Source organism: Meriones unguiculatus, chromosome 21 (genome assembly GCF_030254825.1).
Source record: "Meriones unguiculatus strain TT.TT164.6M chromosome 21, Bangor_MerUng_6.1, whole genome shotgun sequence".
Taxonomy (NCBI): domain Eukaryota; kingdom Metazoa; phylum Chordata; class Mammalia; order Rodentia; family Muridae; genus Meriones; species Meriones unguiculatus.
In genome coordinates this window covers 29,335,628-29,355,085 of record NC_083368.1, presented here as the reverse complement: position 1 = coordinate 29,355,085, position 19,458 = coordinate 29,335,628, and the positions used below count along the sequence as shown (strand labels likewise).

The 19,458-nt window shown below is 40.7% G+C and overlaps 1 protein-coding gene across 4 annotated transcripts in view; it reads right to left on the bottom strand.

The window, feature by feature from the left end:
• Positions 1–13,730: 13,730 nt before the first annotated feature.
• Rundc3b (RUN domain containing 3B) overlaps positions 13,731–19,458 on the bottom strand; it is a 137,664-nt gene continuing 131,936 nt past the window's right edge. For all 4 annotated transcript variants that reach the window (XM_060373886.1, XM_060373885.1, XM_060373884.1 and 1 more), the window contains one exon: positions 13,731–16,159. In XM_060373886.1, the coding sequence (XP_060229869.1) occupies positions 16,014–16,159 (146 nt within the window). In that variant the 3' untranslated portion in view covers positions 13,731–16,013. The remainder of the gene's footprint in view (positions 16,160–19,458) is intronic.

The following is a 19,458-nucleotide window of genomic DNA, read 5'->3' as shown; positions in this document are numbered from 1 at the left end:
TTTTCCCTTTCAAAAAGCCAAAATCTTTCTCTTAAGATGTGGCATAAGACAGGAATCACTCTCTCACTACTGTTACTCAACAGGACAGTCGGACAAAGGGAAGAGTTTCCACACTGAAAGAGAAGTTTTTTCAGTTCATATACCAAAGATCCACCCCAAACTTTAGAACCAGTAGGTGAATTTAAGAAAGTTGCCAGATAGAAGATGAACAGTAGCGTTCTTACATGCCAAGAGCGAATTATCTGAAATAAAAACCAATAAAGCAAACCTGATTACAATAGATGCACTCACATCTATGAACATGTTGATTCCTAGGAATAAGTTTATTAGCTACAGAAGGGGCTTCTTGATAAGAGTTATAAAATATGAAAATTTTGAAGGAAAAGAAAGATGAAATATATGCTCTTAGATTAGGGGAAAAAAACAACTTTCACTTATATTTACATAGCATGGTCAGATACCTGAGAGGCACCTCAACAAGAGGAAAGACAGGTTGACCTATAGCTTCCGGAGTTCGTCTGAAGCGGTGGGCGGGATTGAAGGATGGTGGGGAGGTGGTAGATTGGCTTCCTCACCTAGGCAGACAGAAGAGCAGCTCACACCATGGTGAGCAAAAATCTGCATTAAGAGAGCCTGGGCAACACACAGTCTCCAGCCTCCCTAGTTCTGGTACCTTCCAGATGCCATTCGAATGTTAGACTCTTCAGTGAGTTAACTCTTCCTTTGGGCCAGAGCCCTCACTATCTAATTGTGTCTGGAAATGCTCACCCAGGGTGTGCTTCATCAGTTTCCCAGGTATTTCTTAGTCCAGCCTCGTTGACAAGATAAACTATCTCACTAAGCAAATTTCATCATAGATTCAATGTGGTATCCCTGTTTCTCCTTCCCTACCTCAGTTACCTTTCAGAGATGTGTAACCTGTTTTCCACCCACGGCCACTTTTAGTGGCTCACTAAAGGTGATGTGGTGTAAGACAAGACTCACTCACTACTGTTACTGCTTTCCTCCCAACCTTCTGGGTGGGAAATGGCCTAGGAAACTTCTTCAATTCTATTACCAGTTTTAAAAATCAAGTAAATTAAAGACTTAAATGTAGGACTGAAACTATGAACTCATGAAGAACACAGGAAGTGGCAAGATACTGGAAAGGAAAGGATCGTTTTGGACAAGGCCATAGAAACAGAGGCAACAAAAGCAAAACCAGACAAATGCAGTAAATGAAAAGCTGGTAGACAGCAAAGGATCTTAAGAGTAAAGAGTCAACCCAAAGGAAAGGGAGAAGTTACGAACTATACCTGTGAAAAGGTGTTCTAATCCAGACTACATAAACCCCAAAATCTCAACAGCTAAAAATAAAACCCCTAAAAATAGGAGACAGAGCAACAAGGACATTTGCTCAACCATGTTTGTAGCAGCTTTATTTGTAATAGCCAGAACCTGGAAACAACCCAGATGTACATCAATAGAGGAATGGATACAGAAATTGTGGTATTTTTACACAATGGAATACTACTCAGCAATCAAAAAGGAGGAAATCATGAAATTTGCAGGCAAATGGTGGGATCTAGAAAAGATCATTCTGAGTGAAGTATCCCAGAAGGAGAAAGACACACATGGTATATATTCGCTTATATAGACCTACAAGATATGATAAACATAATGAAGCCTATACACCTAAAGAAGATAAACAAGAAAGGGGACACGGAGTAAGATGATCAATCCTCACTTAGAAAGACAAATGGGATGTGCATTGGACATATGACAGGAGTCTACCGCAGAAGGCATCTGAAAGACCCTACCAAGCAGCGTTTCAAAACAGATACTAAGACTCATAACCAAACCTTCAGCAGAAGGGGGAGTTAGTATGACGTGGAAAGGATAGGAGCTCCACAAGGACCAAATATATCTGGGCACAGGGGCCTTTTCTGAGACTGATACTCCACCAAGGACCATGTATGGATATAACCTAGAAAACCTCTGCTCAGATGAAGCCTGTGGTAGCTCAGTAACCAATTGGTTTCCCATAGTAAGGGGAACAGAGACTATTTCTGACAGGAACTCAATGTCAGGCTCTTTGACCTCCCCACCCACCAAGGGAGGAGCAGTCCTGCTAGGCCACAGAGGAGGACTTTGCAGCCAGTCCTGAAGATACCTGATAAGCTAGAGTCAGATGAAAGGGGAGGAGGTCATCCCCAATCCGTGGACTTGGAAAGGGGCAGGGAGAAGCTGAGGGAGGGAGGGTGGGCTTGGGAGGAAATAAGGGAGCGGGATACAGCTGGGATACAGAGTTAATAAAATGTAACTAATAATAAAAATAAATTTAATTTAATTTAAAAAAAGATAGGTGATAGAAGCTTTCAGGATGGCTCACTGGGCAAAGGTGTTTGATGCCAGGGCTGATGCCCTGAGCTTGATCCCTAGGAACCACAGAGCAAGAACTAGTCCCACAAGTTAATCTCTGACACAAACACATGCACTCATGCACAAAAAAATAAATACAGTGTTGTTCTAAGCAAGGGATATATATACAAATTTAAAACTACATTTCTCAAAAGAACATGCAGATAGACGAGTACTTATATAATAGTCATCTTTTTATATAATTTTTTTATTTTTAATTTATTGTTAAATTTATTACAATTTATTCACTTTATATCCCAACTGTAGTCCCCTCCTTTGTCCCCTCCCAATCCTACCTTCCTTCTCTCTTCTCCCATGCCTCTCCCCAAGTCCACTGATAGGGGAGGTCCTCCTTCCCTTCCATCTGACCCTAGCTTATCCAGTCTCATCAGGACTGTCTGCCTTATCTTCCTCTTTTAATACATCACTAATTATCAGGAAAACCCAAATCAAAAATCACAGTGATGTGTTACCTCACCCAGTAAAAATCGTTAACAAGCGCTGGACATGAAGAGGAGAGTAAGAAAACCGTTGCCTACCATTGTTGCTGCTGGTCACCAAACAGGCGTTAGGAAAATTTGTGGCAGAGATTCCTCAAAAACTAAAAATTGCACATAATAAGTGCCACTACTTATTTTATTTCTAGTTGTGTTGAAAAGACATCTGGACTCCCATTCCCATTACAGCACTATTCAGAATAACCACAAAATGTAAACCATTTGAGTGTCCATCAAACAATGAGTTCCTGAGAGAAACACTGTACGTGACAGAACAGAATCGTGCCATTCTCTGCAACACAGGTACAACTGGAGATAATGTTAAGGGAAGTAAGCCAAGCTCAAAAAGAAAAGAGCCACATAATCTCACACACAGTGCTGAAGAGCTAATCTTACAGATCTTAAGAGTTGAATGCTGGCTGACAGATACAGAGGAGAGGAAGAGGAGGAAGAGAAAGAAAAGATGGGGAAGTGGGTCAACAAGCACTAAAAATTAAAAGAAAGAAAGTCTAATGTGCTATTGCAGAATGGAGCAACTGAATAACAGCGGTATATGACATTAACCCCAGAAGAAAGAGTTTCATTATAAAGCGTCGGTACATGTTTGAGGAGATAAATATGTTTAGACAGATTTAAATATTTTCTGATGTATGCAGCTATTGAAACATCATACAGCTCTCCATTACACACACACACACACACACACACACACACACACACACACACATATATATATGTATGTACTTTTTATATTTTTTAAAAAGTTAAATTTTGTTTTTAAGTTGTTTGAGAATTTTATACATGCATGTAATGTTTTATTATTAGATTTTCCCCCAGTTCCTCCTCTATTGCCCCATTCTTTTCTCCTCCTAACTTCATGTGCAAACCCTCTCTTAGTTAGTATTTCTATTTGCTGTGATAAAACACTGTTATCAAATGCAACTTGGAGAGGAAAGGGTGCATTTCATCTTATAGGTCCAAGTCAGGGAAGGAAGTCAGGCAGGAACTCAAATGGGATAGGAACCTGGAGGCAGGAGCTTATGCAGGGGCTGTGGAGGGATGCTGCTTCCTGACCGGCTTTCTCCCTCTGGCCTACTCAGACTGCTTTATCTGTACACCCAGGACCACCTGCTGAGGACTTGCCCTACCCACAATGGGCTGGTGTTTAAATCTGCATGACAGCCTTTCTACAGGTAAATCCTATGGAGGCATTGGCTCGATTCAGAGTACTTCCCAATAACTCTGACACGTGTCAAGTTCAAATTGACAATAACCTAGCTAGGACAAAGCCTGAGTCTGATTATTGCTGCCTGTGGGTAGGACCATCTACTGGAGCCTGGGTAGCCTCTCAGTGGCCACCTTCCTGAAGAAAACCGAATCTCCTTTCCCCAGAAGCCATCAGTGGGCAATAGTTCCTCCTTTAGGTGTGGGACTTCATGAGACCCTCCCCCATTCACTCTTTGGCTGGCTTGTTCCTGCGCATAAAGGCACAGCCACTGTGAGTGCATGTGTGTAATGGTGCTGTGATGTCTGGCTAATACTGTCTCGGGGTAGATATCCACTACCATTGGCTCTTACAACCTTTCTGCCCATTCTTCCCCAAGATCTCTGAATCTTGGCAGGGAGAAGGATAATATAATCTAGATGGAAGCACTCAGCAGTCTCTTATTCTCTGCACACTGGCCAGTTGTGGCTCTCTCTATTAATTGTTATCTACTGCGAAAAGAATCTAACGAGGTTTGGATGTGTGCTAATCTGAGGATGGGGGTGGTTTTCTAAGTCCACTTGGCAAAACAGTATTAGATTCTCCCTTAGGGTCTATGACCTAGCCAGCTATGAATTTTTGATCCTGTTGATGCTAACAAGCATGAGTTCTTGTAAAACAAGCTTCAAATCCAACCAGGAAGTCATTGGTCATCCACGTAACACCTGCGCCACTGTTGCACCAACGCCATGCCTCGCTGGGACAGCTCTTACTGTAGCTCTCAGCGTTAATAGCTGGGTAAAGACTGCTGATTGCTTTTCTACTCCATTAGCATGCACAGAAACTTCCAGCACTAGGCAAGCATGCCAGTAGGAACAAACCTTCCAGGTTAGTAGCAGCTTCATTTCTTTATGTTCTACTATACCTGTGGTACAAGTTCTGGAAGGTAAATCAGTGCAATGGCGATGTCCTGCAATGTTTGGGTAAAGGTGTTTATGAGGTTCCCCCTGGCCAACAAATTGAAACGAGGTAACCCATTCCTGGGCCTGAGCCTTTTATTTGATAGCCTATGACATCTAGAGGAGGTATTGTCCCGTAGAAACTCTTATTTGAATGTTTGTGTGTGTGCGTGTGTGTGTGTGTGCTTTTAAAGGAAGTTTCTACACTAGCAGGATATACAGTAATAGGTTTCCATATGACATTTTCAAATGTCATTTAGTGTTATTCCCTCCTCATATTCTTGGGAAGTCCACTTTTAATTTAGACCACACCTTCTACTTGGAGACTATATAGGGACATGGAAGGAGGAAGCTCTCATTGCCTGCTTGTTCTTTTGCTAGCCGGTCTATCCCTGTACTGACATTAGAGCATCCTTCTTGGGGATTCTGGCACATACTGAAGACATCTATCCTCATGGACTTGGTAACTACTGGATTCTTTTTTTAATTTTTATTTTTTATATTAATTACAGTTTATTCACTTTGTATCCCAGCTCTAGCCCCCTCCTTCATTCCCTCCCAATCATACCCTCCCTCCCTCATCTCCTCTCATGCCCCTCTCCAAGTCCACTGATAGGGGTGCCCCTCCTCCCCTTCTGTCTGATCCCAGCCTATCAGGTCTCATCAGGACTGGCTGCTTTGCCTTCCTCTGTGGCCTGGTAAGGCTGCTTCTCCATCAGGGGGAGGTGATCAAAGAGCCAGCCACTGAGTTCATGTCAGAGATGGTCCCTGTTCCCATTACTAGGGAACCCACTTGGATACTGAGCTGCCACGGGGTACATCTGAGCAGGGGTTCTAGGTTATCTCCATTCATGGTCCTTGGTTGGAGTATCAGTATCAGAAAAGACCCCTGTGCCCAGATGTTTTGGATCTGTTGCTCTTCTTGTGGAGCTCTTGTCCCCTCCAGGTCTTTCTATCTCCCTGTTCTTTCATAAGATTCCCTGTACTCTGCCCAAAGTCTGGTTATGAATCTCATCATCTGCTTTGATATACTGCTGGGTAAAGTCTTTCAGAGGCCCTCTGTGGTAGGCTCCTGTCCTATTTCCTGTTTTCTCCTTCTTCCAATGTCTGTCCCATTTGACTTTCTGAGTGAGGACTGATCATCTTACCCAGGGTCCTCCTTCTTGCTTTGCTTCTATAGGTGTACATATTTTAGTATGTTTATCCTATATTATATGTCTAATATCCATTTATAAGTGAGTATATATGTGTGTGTCTTTCTGCTTCTGGGATACCTCACTCAGGCTGATCTTTTCTAGATCTCACCATTTGCCTGCAAATTTCATGATTTCCTTGTTTTTAATTTCTGAGTACTACTGGATTCTTGAACCTTCCATTCATAGGTATCTGTAAGTGCCTGTGCTTACTTTCCAGGCTGAGTTCTTTGGTTCACTTGACCTTGAGTTTTGTGCAAGGTGGTAAATATGGATCTATTTGCATTCTTCTACATGCAGAAAACCAGTTAAACCAGCACAATTTGTTAAAAAAGCTCTCTTGCTTTCATTGTATGGTTTTGGCTTCTTTGTCAAAAATCAAGTGTCCATGTTTATTTCTGGGTCTTCAGTTTGATTCCATGTATCAACCTGTCTGTTTTTATGCCAGTACCATGCATTTTCTACTTACTATTGCTCTGTAGTACAGAATGAAATCAGGGAGAGTGATTCTTCCAGAAATTATTTTCTTTTAGCTATCGTGGGCTTTTTATTTTTCCATATGAAGTTGCTCTTTAAAGTTCTGTAAAGAATTGTTTTGGAATTTCGATGTTAATTGCATTGAATCTGTAGATTGCTTTCAGTAAGATGACCCTTTTTACTATATTAATCCTACTGAATCATGAGCATGAAAGATCTTTCCACCTTCTGATATCTTCTTCAATTTCTTTCTCCAGAGACCTCTCACTTGCTTGGTTAGAGTTACTCCATGATATTTTATATTATTGTGGCTATTGTGAAGGGTGTTGTTTCCCTAATTTCTTTCTCAGGCCATTTGTTTTTTGTATATAGGAGAGCTAATGATTTGAGTTAGTCTTATATTTCACCACTTAGCTGAAGGTGTTTATGAGCTATAGGAGTTCCTTGCTAGAATTTTTGGGGTCGCTTATGTATACTATCATATCAATTGCAAATAGTCATACTTTGACTTCTTCCTTCAAATTTGTATCCCCTTGATCTCTTTCAGTTGTCTTATTGCACTAGCTAGAACTTCAAGTACTATGTTGAATAGTTATGGAGAAACTGGACAGTCTTGTCTTGTCCCTGATTTTAGTGGGATTGCTTTAAATTTCTCTCCATTTAATTTGATGTTGGCTATAGGCTTGCTGTATATTGCCTTTATTATGGTTAGGTATGGACCTTGCATTCCTAATCTCTCCAAGACTTTCATCATGAAGGGGTTTTGGATTTTGCCAAAGGCTTTTTCAGCATCTGATGAGATGATCATGTGTTGTTTGTTTGTTTCTTTCTTTCTTTCAGTTTGTTTATATGGTAGATACATTGGTGGGTTTTTGTATGTCAAAACATCCCTAGATCACAGGGGTTGAGCCTACTTGGTCATGGAGGATGATGTTTTCGATGTGTTCTTGGATTCAGTTTGTGAATATTTTATTGAGTATTTTTGCTCATGAGGGAAATTGTTCTGAAATTCTCTTTCTTGGTTGAGTCTTAGTGTGGTTTAGGTATCAAGGTGACTCTAGCTTCATAGATTGAGTTTGGCAATGTTCCTTCTATTTTGTAAAATAGTTTGTGGAGAATTGATATTAGCTCTTTTTTGAAAGTTTGGTAGAATTCTGCACTAAAACCATCTGGCCCTGCGTTTTTTTGTTTTGTTTTGTTTTTTGGTTGGAAGACTGCTAATGACTGCTTCTATTTCCTTCGGGGTTATAGGACTATTCAGATTGTTAATCTGATCTTGATTTAACTTTGATAAGTGGAATCTATCAAGAAAAATCTTTTAGATTTTCCAGTTTTGTGGAGGACAGGGTTTTGAAGTAAGACTTAATGATTCTTTGGATTTCCTAAGTGTCTGTTGTTACACCCTGCTTTTCATTTCCGATTTTGTTAATTTGGATTTTATGTCTCTGCCTTTTAGTTAGTCTAGCTAACTAAACTATCTTGTTGATTTTTTTTGAAGCACCAGCTTTTAGTTTCGTTGATTCTTTGCCTTGTTCTCATTGTTTCTAAGTTATTGGTTTCTGCTCTGAGTTTGATTATTTCCTGCCAACTGCTCCTCTCTGGTGTGTTTGCTTCTTTTTGTTCTTTGGATAAAATATACTTCCAAGAAAAGTATGCCTCTTTCCTGGAGACTGCTGTCCCCAGAAGTGGCACAAGAAAAAGTATAAGTGTGAGAGAGGAATATAAGCTGAACAGCTACCAAGTTCAAGGTCACTGCTCAGCTTACCTTTTCCCTAAAGAGTGCATTTCTGCTTCCCTGTTGGCTAAGAGCAACCCTTTGACTGTCCACTCTATTGCTTTGCCTGCTTAGGAGAGAGAGTGCTGCTGGTATGAAGACCAGTGAGGCTGACTTGTCTGGAACAACTGTGTCTGCTACATTACCGCACTGGAAGTGGCATTTAGGGCAGTCTGCATCTAGTTTTCTCCACAATAAACCACCTCCTAATCCCTTTGAGATGAGACTTTGCATCCACAAGGTAGAAAGTAGACAAGTATTAATCAGCCCCGTCCACCACCTCAGTTTGCACAGCTTGCCCAGGAAGGGGAAGCCTTGCCTGTAGTCATTCTGTGAGTACTGCGTGCCTGGAGGCTCCAGATCAGAGCCTTGGTGAACCCAGTATACATGTGTGGCTTCATCTCTGCCCATTGTCCCAATAAGGTCAGAGTGTCCACAGGGCTTCAGTCCCCACGGCACTCCTGTCACCCTGGCGAGGCAGCGCAGCTTGCTCTGGAGGCCGCAGTGCTGTCACTCTGGTAAAGTCATGGCAGACCTGAGGTTCCAGCCGCGTGCCTTCCACCCTGTGGTAATAAACTAGTGCACATATACCTGGTGCACAGTATATGCCCTTGCTCTGAGAGCATAAAAGCGAGTTAAAATAAAGAAGAATTAAATGAATCCAACCAATAACCTCACTCATATTACTGAGAAAAAGCACAGTAATATGAAAATTGAGGCACCTTAACACCTCCAAAATGTATCAGTTCCACAGTAATGGCCTCCAGGGATGGGAATTGGATGCAATACCAGAAAAAAGAACTTGGAAACACTGTAAAAGTGTTCAAAGAACTTAAAAATGAAAACAAACTCTTCAAAGAATCCCAAGAGCTGAGTGCATAAAAAGATTGATGGTATGAAAGATCTCTAAAGAGCTGGGAGTACTGAAGATAAGCCAGACCTCTCACAGGAAATGAAAAACAAGTCCAGATTCAAAAAAGTCTTGTGGACAGCCTCACCAGTGCAACAGTTCAAGGTGGGGACAGAATACCCAAGCTTAAAGACAAGGTAGAAAGACTGGGACATTCCAACATGTCAAAGACATTAATTAAAGAACGTGGGCTGGGCTTTTAAGGTATTTAGGACACAGTGAAAAGATCAAATCTAAGAATCATGGGTATAAAAAATGTGAAGAATCCCTTTCCAAAGGCAAAAAAACCATTTTCAACCCAATCATAGCAGAAAAATTCCCCAACATGAGCAAAGGGATGCCTCTGCAGACACAGACCAAGGACTTACAAGGCACTTAGAGGACCAAGAAGACAATGCCAGAAAAGAATTTCTCGTCATAGTGTAATTAGAATTTTAGAACCAAGAGAATATATTGATGGGAATTTAAGAAAACAGAAACTATATTGGAAGTAGCAAGAGAGAAGCACCGAGTCACGTGTGAACACAGGGCCTTCAGAACCAATGTCTGAACAAAGTCTTGAAAGGCGGATGCTGAGACTCATAGCCAAACTTTGGGCAGAATGCAGGGAATCGTATGAAAGAAGAGGGAGATAGAAAGACCTGGAGGGGACAGGAGCTCCACAAGGAGAGCAACAGAACCAAAAAATCTGGGCCCAGGGGTCTTTTCTGAGACTGATACTCCAACTAAGGACCATGCATAGAGATAACCTAGAACTGAACAATCACTCTACATATTAATGGTCTCAGCCCGGTGGTGGTGCATGCCTTTAACCCCAGCACTTCGGATGCGGAGGCAGGGGAATCTCTGTGAGTTCGAGGCCAGCCTACTCTACAGAGTGAGTTGCAGAACATCCAGGGCTACACAGAGAAAACTTGTCTTGGAAAAAAGTTTCCCCTACTGAAAAGACACAGATTAATAGATTGTATTAAAATACAGGCCCCATCTTGTATGTGTGTGTGTGTGTGTGTGTGTGTGTGTGTGTGTGTTCAAGAACCCCACTTCATTATAAAAGACAGACAGAGAAAGCAAATGCTACCTTAGGGCGACAGGGTACAAAATGTATTCCAGGCAAATGAAAGTAAGAGTCAAACAGGAGTCATTGTTTTAACATGACAAAATAGACTTTAAGCCAAACCTAGTTAAAAGAGATAAACGACACTTCTCACTGATTAAGTAAACAATCCACCAAGAAGATATTCTAAACATGTACATATCAAATGTGGGTGCCTCTGATTTCATAAAACAGATACTAGTGATGATAAAGTCAGGAGCGTAATAGTGGGGATTGTGATAGCCAATTTTAACCAACTGAGAGACTGTCCAGGCAAAAAAAAAAAAAAAAAAAAAAAAACCCACAAAAAAAGTAAAACAGTGCATATGAATCAAACAAGATCACATATCAGATGGATTTAACAGACATCTGTCTAACATTCTACCTGACCACTGCAGAGTACACATTTTTCTCAGTAGCCCACAGAACTTGATCTAAAATAGGTATTAGGAAAGAAAATATGTCTCAAGAAATGGAGGGAAACTGAAAGCTTTTTCCTGTATTCTATCAGACCACAACTGCAAATCAACAGCCAAAGGAACTATAGAACACTCACATACTCATGGAGACTGAACAATGGATTGGTCAATGAAGAGATCAAAAAGGCTATCTCGAAGTTTCTAGAAATAAAAGAAAAAAAACACAATAACAAAAACTTAATGACAAATCCGAGGGACTTGAAAAACAAACAAACAAACAAACAAACAAACAGAAAGGCTGAACTCAAAATCAGGTTGAAAGAAATAATTAAATCAGGGCAGAAATTGATGAAATGGAAATGAAAAATTGCAAAGAACCAATGAAACAAAGTTGTTTGATCAGTTAAGATTAACTAAATTTGCAAAAGAATGAAAAGACCCAGATTAATAAAATTAGAGATGAAAAGAGAGCCATTATAATAGATACAAATGGAAGTACTAGGACTAGGAGATATCTTAAAAAAATATATTCTGCTAACTTGGGAAAACCTAAAAGGAATGTATGTATGTATATATATATATATATATATATATATATATATATATGATGTACAAAAATTAATCCAAGATAAACAATTGTACAACAATTAATAGAGTTATGCAGTAACAAAAAATGCCTGGATTAAAATCTTGGCAAATTGAACCTTCCCCTGTACAAACATATCACATAGACATCAGAACTCAGGAAATACTTAATGGAATTAATTTCTTTTTGGCAAAGTTAAGCACTAAATAAAGGAGTAAGAGAAAGCACCAAGCTGAAGCTTCTGGAATAAAGCCTGGATCAGGTCTCTGGACACAAAAACACACTAGGACAAATATATAAAAATCAGTTGAAGCTGAGCCTGGCGGTGCCTGCCTTTAATCCCAGTACTTGAGAGGCAGAGGCAGGCATATCTCTGTGAGTTCAAGCCGAGCCTAGTCTACAGAGTGAGTTCTAGGACAGCCAACACAGAGAAACACTAACTCAAAACACACACACACACACAACCCAACAAAATATGATGTAGTTTACAAAGGATTCAGACAATCTTTGTACTATTTTTTAAAGAATCTATTTACTACTAGACTACCAGCTCTTCAAAGAACTAACCTAAGTCATCTCAAACTTTTCCAAAAAGTAATGACAGAACACTACAAAACTCATCTTACAAAGCCACAATTATCCTAATAGCCAAACTGCATGAAGACACAACAAAAAAGAAAATTATAGACCAATCTCCTTAAATAAATATAAATCTAAAAATCTTCAGAAAATATTTGCAAAACCATCCCTTGGCTTATAATTCATGTTACAGAAAGAACACTTAGCCAGATTGTTTTGATTTGCATGTCACTGGACTCTGAGGGCTGCCACCCGCTGCTTGGTTCAAGGAAAAGAGCTTACACACAGATGAGACCCGAGTTTGGCGCGCACACACACACACACACACACACACACAAAGCTTCACTCTGCCTTGCCTGTATTACAACACAGTGGGGAACAGCCAGGAAACACACTCAGGTAGATATACAGACTAACCCACACTGTGATGAGAGGATTTTTTGGTGGGAATGAGTCCCTTATACTTCAGTCCTGGTGTTTCCGGAAAGTTCCAAAAAATGTCCTAGAGGGGATCAAGGAGAAACTTGTCCTATGTTCTGTGAAATTTAACATTACTTTTACTAGAGCCCGCAAATCCAACTTTTTTTTCCAGTACACTTTTTTCTTTTTTTTTATTATTATCATTTATTACAATTTATTCAATTTGTATCCTGGCTGTGGCCCCCTCCCTTGTCTCCTTCCAAACCTGCCTTTTCTCCCTGTTCTCCCCCTATGCCCCTCCACTGATATCGAGGTCCTCCTCCCCTTCTAATTGACCCTAGCCTATCAGGTCTCATCAGGACTGCCTGCATTGTCCCCCTCTATAGACTGGCAAGGCTGTACCCCCGCCCCAGGGGGAGGTGATCAGAGAGCATGTCACTGAGTTCATGCCAGAGACAGCCCCTGTTCTTCTTACTAGGCCCCATTTGGAGTCTGAGTCTACGGGCTGCATCTGAGCAGGGGTTTTAGGTTCTCTCCATGCATTGTCTTTGGTTGGGGTATCATTCTCTTCAGGGCCCCCAGGGCTCAGTTTTTATGGTTCTGTTGGTCTCCCTTTGGAGCCCCGGTCCCCTCCAGGTCTTTATATCTCCCCCCTTTTTCCTAAGATTCCCTGCATTCTGTACAAAGTCTGGGTATGAGTCTCAGCATCTGCTTCGATATCACAACAGTGGTCTTTCAGAGGCCAGCTGTGGTAGGCTCCTGTCCTGTACATCACATGGCCACACGGTGGCAACATGTCAACATATTTTCAGGCCCATGACTATAATTTTGTTGTGGTTTTGCCTGTAAGCTGCTGATTGATTTAACTTTCCTTATCTTTTCTTTACCCTTTAGTTCTGAAATTAGAATAAATTTAGAGTATATTAGAATTTTTTATATTAGGAGAGTTGTGATGTCACTAAGGGAACATTAACAATTATTTGGAACCACTGCCCTATATGCAGTCAATAACTCTCAAAGCCTTTAATGGCTGAGCCATCTCTCCAGCCCTATTTTTTAAAGTAAATATATAATTTGACTTGATTAAAAGGATTTCTTCAAATCATATTGATTAGTATTTTATGTTTGATTAATCTCCATTATTTACTATATTTGCTGAAATACAAGTTCAGTGAACACTTAAATCAGGTAACTTTTTGCCAAGGAAAAAGACCATTACTGGATGGTTAAAAAAAAATCTTTAATATACATGCAACAATTATAATACATCAAGGCAACAAAATACACATGGAAAGATAGACATAAGCCAGCATTCTTTGTGGGATTCTGAAAAATAAACATTACCAGTGAAAATTAAAGATTGAGACATACACTGTTTACTCATGCAAACATTTACAAACTGTGTCAAGTTTGAAATGAACTGTAGACACCTGGATTTCATAGTGGCAGGTGAATTTTATTAGAGCTCCAAGTATGGAGGGAAAGCCGTAATTCTCCGGTGTCATTTCTCAGTCTGCGGTTTTCAGCGGGGATACGTGCACGAACTAGTGTTTCTGTCAGACAAATCTGAAAAAGTGTACCAATAAGGGAATCCTGTATTCCCCTCTACTTTATAAAAATGTATGAAAAGATCCTAATAAGGTTTTAATATATGAAAGAATCATAGATGTCAGGCGAGAGCAGGTCAGGATGATAAAGCATTAAACATTTTGATAGTTCTTAGGAAGGTAGAGGCTCCCATGACCAGTGTAAAATTCCTGAAGTTCTCCTGATCCTATTTCCTCATGGATCCTCCTGCAGGCCCTGCTCTCTTCATTTGCCATCCCTCACACTAAATAAAAGTGGCTTTGGGCACTGTATTCTAAATACGGTGTACATAATTCAGAGCAGATGGAGGTGCTACTTCTCAAGAGTGTACGCATTTGTACAAGTATTAAAGCCTTCATCTTTAATACTTCAGCTAAGGGAAAAGCTCTCAGTATGTTGCAACCCATTCAGTGCTACATCCACCACAAACCCCCAGGCCTCCTTCATCCCTGAACTGACTCTCTGCATTGCCTCACAGGTAAGACTGGTCACACTATTGATTATATTCTGCATCATGAGCCTAAGCTCCAAGCATTTCTGAGAACCTTCCACCCCTACTTTGGACACAGGAATGAACGAGTGAGTTCAGCGCCCCTCGGGCAGCTGTTTTAGGAGGAATACACTTCCTACATGTCACAGCTTCTAGGTTTAAATATAAAAATTTCAAAACAAAACTACCGCATGAAGTCCCCAGTAAGTATTGTGACCTCTTCATGTAAACAACATATAAAACTTCTTTGGCACACCTGTTTTCCTCAGATCACTCACTATCGAAAACATACGTCCTACATTTTCATATTCAATATGGTGGAATTTTTAGGGACACGTGTAGCTGTTTCAAATGATGCAAAAAGCTTTGCGCCATGGCTATTTAAAGAAAACCAGCTTTCCTGTGGAAGTACAGGGTTTTTTTAAACACTAAGATCAATTTGTTAAATGAGGTCACGGCGTAATGGGAATGGCTGGGAGACATCCAGATATAATTCACTGTTGCACACACAGAAAAAAAAATAGCACTGTAGCTCAGGCATATACTCACACTCAGATATGCTGGTTACTCAGGAGTTCTTCATGTAAGAGCTTCTCGAATCCTCAATTAAACTTGAAACTTCTGGTGTAAGTAACACATTTCCAACACTTGCTCTCTATTTTGAACTGTTTCCAACTTCTCAGGCACACTTGATCAACATTTTAAAACTGATAATTTTAAAAGAAAATCTTGGGAAAATAAGTCTAAGAAATGTATTCATGTTCTTAGATATAAAATGCTTTTTCTGCATACCCTACAAATTAAGTCAGCAACTGCCTAAAAAGGCACATTTCTACAAAATTTATTATGAAATGCTAAAAGTTGGTAGCAAATGAGAAACAACAGAAGGAGAACTGAAAGAGCCACTGTGCTTGCTGCTGCAGCTGAGAGCCTTCCCCCTTACGAGCATATTACGTAGACATCAGAGCTCAGAAAGTTCTTAATGAAATTATTTAGTTGTCTTTTGTGCAAATGTAACCACCAAATAAAGGAGTTAAAAAAAAAAAATCACTAAGCTTAAGTCTCTGGAATAAAACCTGGACCCAGTCTCTGGACACCAAGACACATTTAAACAAATATATAAAAATCAGTTGAATAACAACTATGTACAGTTTATAATGGATTCAGACAATCTTTGTGAGATTTTTTTTTTAAAGCCTATTCAATTTTAAACATCCTCAAAGACAAATGTAAGATTTTAGAAAAGAAAAATAGCAGGACTACTATGCTTTTCCCCCAGAACTTTACATGGGCTGGACTGAAATCTCCAAACAACAAAAACGCCACGTAAGTACCCGAATATAAAATTTCAAAGATCTCTCCAGCAGCCAAACTTATGTAAACAGAATATTTACAATACGGAAACTTTGGGTTTTCATTTGTCTTTCAGGATGGAGTCAGGCCTGGACTTGTCATGTCCGTGGTGGGGCTTGCAAGGCAGTCATTGGACTTTAGGCTTGTTAGGGACTTGTAACTTGCCACCGACGTCAGCGACCCACAAAGACCAAGCAGTGAGGGGGTGTCTTCTTTACCTAGAAAGGACGATAAAACCACACAAAATGAATCACAGCAAGACCATCAAAACCACGAGAAAACACTGCTAGTTAGAGTCTTTCAGATGCGCTCAGTAGACTCCTGTCTTACAATCAATGCTCATCCCATCTGTCTTTCTAAATGAGGATTGATCATCTTACCCCATGTCTGTTCAATTGATTATCTTTTTTAGGTGTATAGATTTCATTATGTTTATCATATCTTATAGGTCTATATAAGTGAGTATATCCCATGTTTGTCTTTCTCCTTCTGGGATATTTCACTCAGAATGATCTTTTCTAGATCCCACCATTTGCCTGCAAATTTCATGATTTCCTCCTTTTTGATTGCTGAGTAGTATTCCATTGTATAAAAATACCACAATTTCTGTACCCATTCCACCGTTGATGGACATCTGGGTTGTTCATGACCAAACCTTTGGCAGAGTACAGGGAATCATAAGAAAGAAGGGGAGTTAGTCTGATGGGGAAAGGATAGGAGCTCCACAAGGACCAAATATGTCTGGGCACAGGGTCTTTTCTGAGACTGACATTCAACCAAGGACCATGTATGGATATAATCTAGAACCTCCACTCAGATGTAGCCTGTGGTAGCTCAGTAACCAATTGGTTTCCCAAAGTGAGGGGAACAGGGACTATTTCTAACAGGAACTCAATGACTGGCTCTTTGGTCTCCCCACCCCCGAAGGGAGGAGCAGTCCTGTTAGGCCACAGAGGAGGGCTTTGCAGCCAGTCCTGAAGATACCTGATAAAACAGGATCAGATGAATGGGGAGGAGGTCCCCCCTATCAGTGGACTTGGAAAGGGGCACGGTGGAGATGAGGGAGGGAGGGAGGGACTGGGAGGGAATGAGGGATCGGGACATGGCTGGGATACAGAGTTAATAAAATGTAACTGATAAAAAAAAATAAAAATAAATTAAAAAAAAAAAAAAAAAAAAACCACGAGAAACTCCCACAGCTTCTAAGGCACAGAAAACGTATCCATAAAGCTAAACACATTTCTCCTTTAAGCAGTGTTTAATATCACCTTTAAAAGCAGTAGAGTATTTGTGCTTCTCTTCAAACGTCTTGGTGTAGAAGCTTGAGGTAATGCATTTTAGAGCCAAAATGGAGAGTTTACCTTTTATTTGCTTCTTATTTATTGAGGTAGGTCTTTTCATGTCACCCTGGGTGTCCTGGAGCTCACAATGTAGACCAGGCTGGCCTCAACCTCAGAGATCCTCCTACCTCTACCTCCTGTACCACCATGCCTGTACCCTTTGTTTTTGAGAATATATTCACGCTTAGTCATCCAGTAAAGAGAGAAGAACACTCAACTAAACAACGGTAACTGGCCAAGCCAGAGAGGACATGGCGCTTACAGTAGGAAGTGCAGTAGAGGCACACTTATCCGGATCATCTGCACGGTCTGCTGGGCACTAGGATCTGAGTTTTTATCGGAGCTTTGTTTCGTGTTTTTCTTTCAGGTGTGTGGTGCCATAGAATGTGTGAAAAGACAACTTTCAGGAGCTGGTTTTCACCTTCCACTAAACATCCCCAGTGAGGAGCTGAACACAAAGTAGCTCTGAAATTAAACATTCATGACTAGCCTAGGCAAGTGACATGGTAAGTTCTCAGCAGCCTGGGCTTTTTGAGACCCTGACTTAAAAAAAATAAAAGAGTCTGAGAATACTATGAGCAACTAAAGTCACTTTAATTCTTTTTTACAGGTAGACAGGGAAAAAGGGTAATTTTAAAAGTATGCTTAATATCTAAAAGAAGCAAGAAAATCTGAAAAAAAAAGAAAGTGAAGAAATAATTTGTTTAATAATATAATCCAAAAGAATGGCATACTTAGAAACAAATTATGAAATAATTATATATTTAAAAGTTCCTAGCATGTGTCGTCTATTCTAGAGAGATGATATAGACAAAGGCTCTCAGGCTTAATGAGAGAAACCCCCTAACAGTGAATGGGAGTAATACAGAGACCTGCAATGGTACAAGATGCTGAGAATAAAAAGAAGTAAGAGCTCAGCCCTGATTAAGACATTAATCCCAGCTCGTAAAGGCTCACGTAGCATTTACAGATGGGGAGCAGAAAGTGTAAGAACCAGAAGACGGAGAGAAGGCCTGGGAAATGCCAGCTCCTAAGCACACCATGGTCGAAGCAAGCATGAACTCTGAGCAGACATGTCTGCTGTCACTGGGTCCACACAGGTCGGGACTCCGTAACAGTCGCAGTGAAGAAGGAGCTCACAGTGCCCTACCTGAGCTCATCTATTGGCAACTAGTGGATTCTAGGAGATGAGGGGATACTGGTAGGGGTGGGCATAGCATCCAGTTGTATAGCCCCTGGTGAAGATTCTAACACAGGATCTAAACACAGGGTCACACAGACAGCCCCAGTTAAACTCCGTGGGACACAAAACAAGATTAATGAATATGGGGGAATACTTGTAAGAAAGAGGGAGGGCTCTTGCTTGCGGGTATGGAAGGGAAATGAGAGGCTGAAGGGGTAGCCGGAATGCATTAAAACACGGAGAAAATGTCAACGAACATAATCTATTAGTTAATAATAAAATTTAATTGCACTTAATGTTTATTTATTTGCATATATGCACGTGGGTGGGACATGTCTGTAATCCCAGACTCCAGAGCTAGAGCAAAGAAGAGTACAAGTTTAAAGCCAGTGTGGGCTACAAAAGAACACTTTGTTCTTAAAGCCTAAATACATTAAACTACTTACAAATACCAAAGCCATTACCCTACTGTCTTAGTTAGGGTCTCTATTGTTGTGATGAAACACCGTGATCAAAAGCAAGTTGGGGAGGAAAGGGTTTATTTGGTTTATACTTCTACATCACAGTTCATCACTGAAGGAGACCAGGACAGACACTCAAACAGGGCAGAAACCTAGAGGCAGGAGTTAATGCAGAGGCCATGGAGGGGTGCTGCTTACTGGCTTGCTCAGCTTGCTTTCTTATAGAACTCAGGACCACCAGTCCAGGGATGGCACTGCCCACAATGGGCGGGGCCCTCCCCCATCAGTCACTAATTAATAAAATGACCCACAGACTTGCCCACTGTAACTTTTTCCCCTTTTTTCCTTAATTTATTTATTTAATCACTTTACAGCCTGATCTCAGGCCCTTCCCTCCTCTCCCAGTCCCAGCTTACCCCCTCTTCCAAACACCTCCCCTTCTACTCAGAGAAGGGGAGGCCCCCCCCATGGGTACCAACCCACCCTGACACAACTTAGCTGCAGTTCTCTCCTCTCCAGTGTCTTTAGCTTGT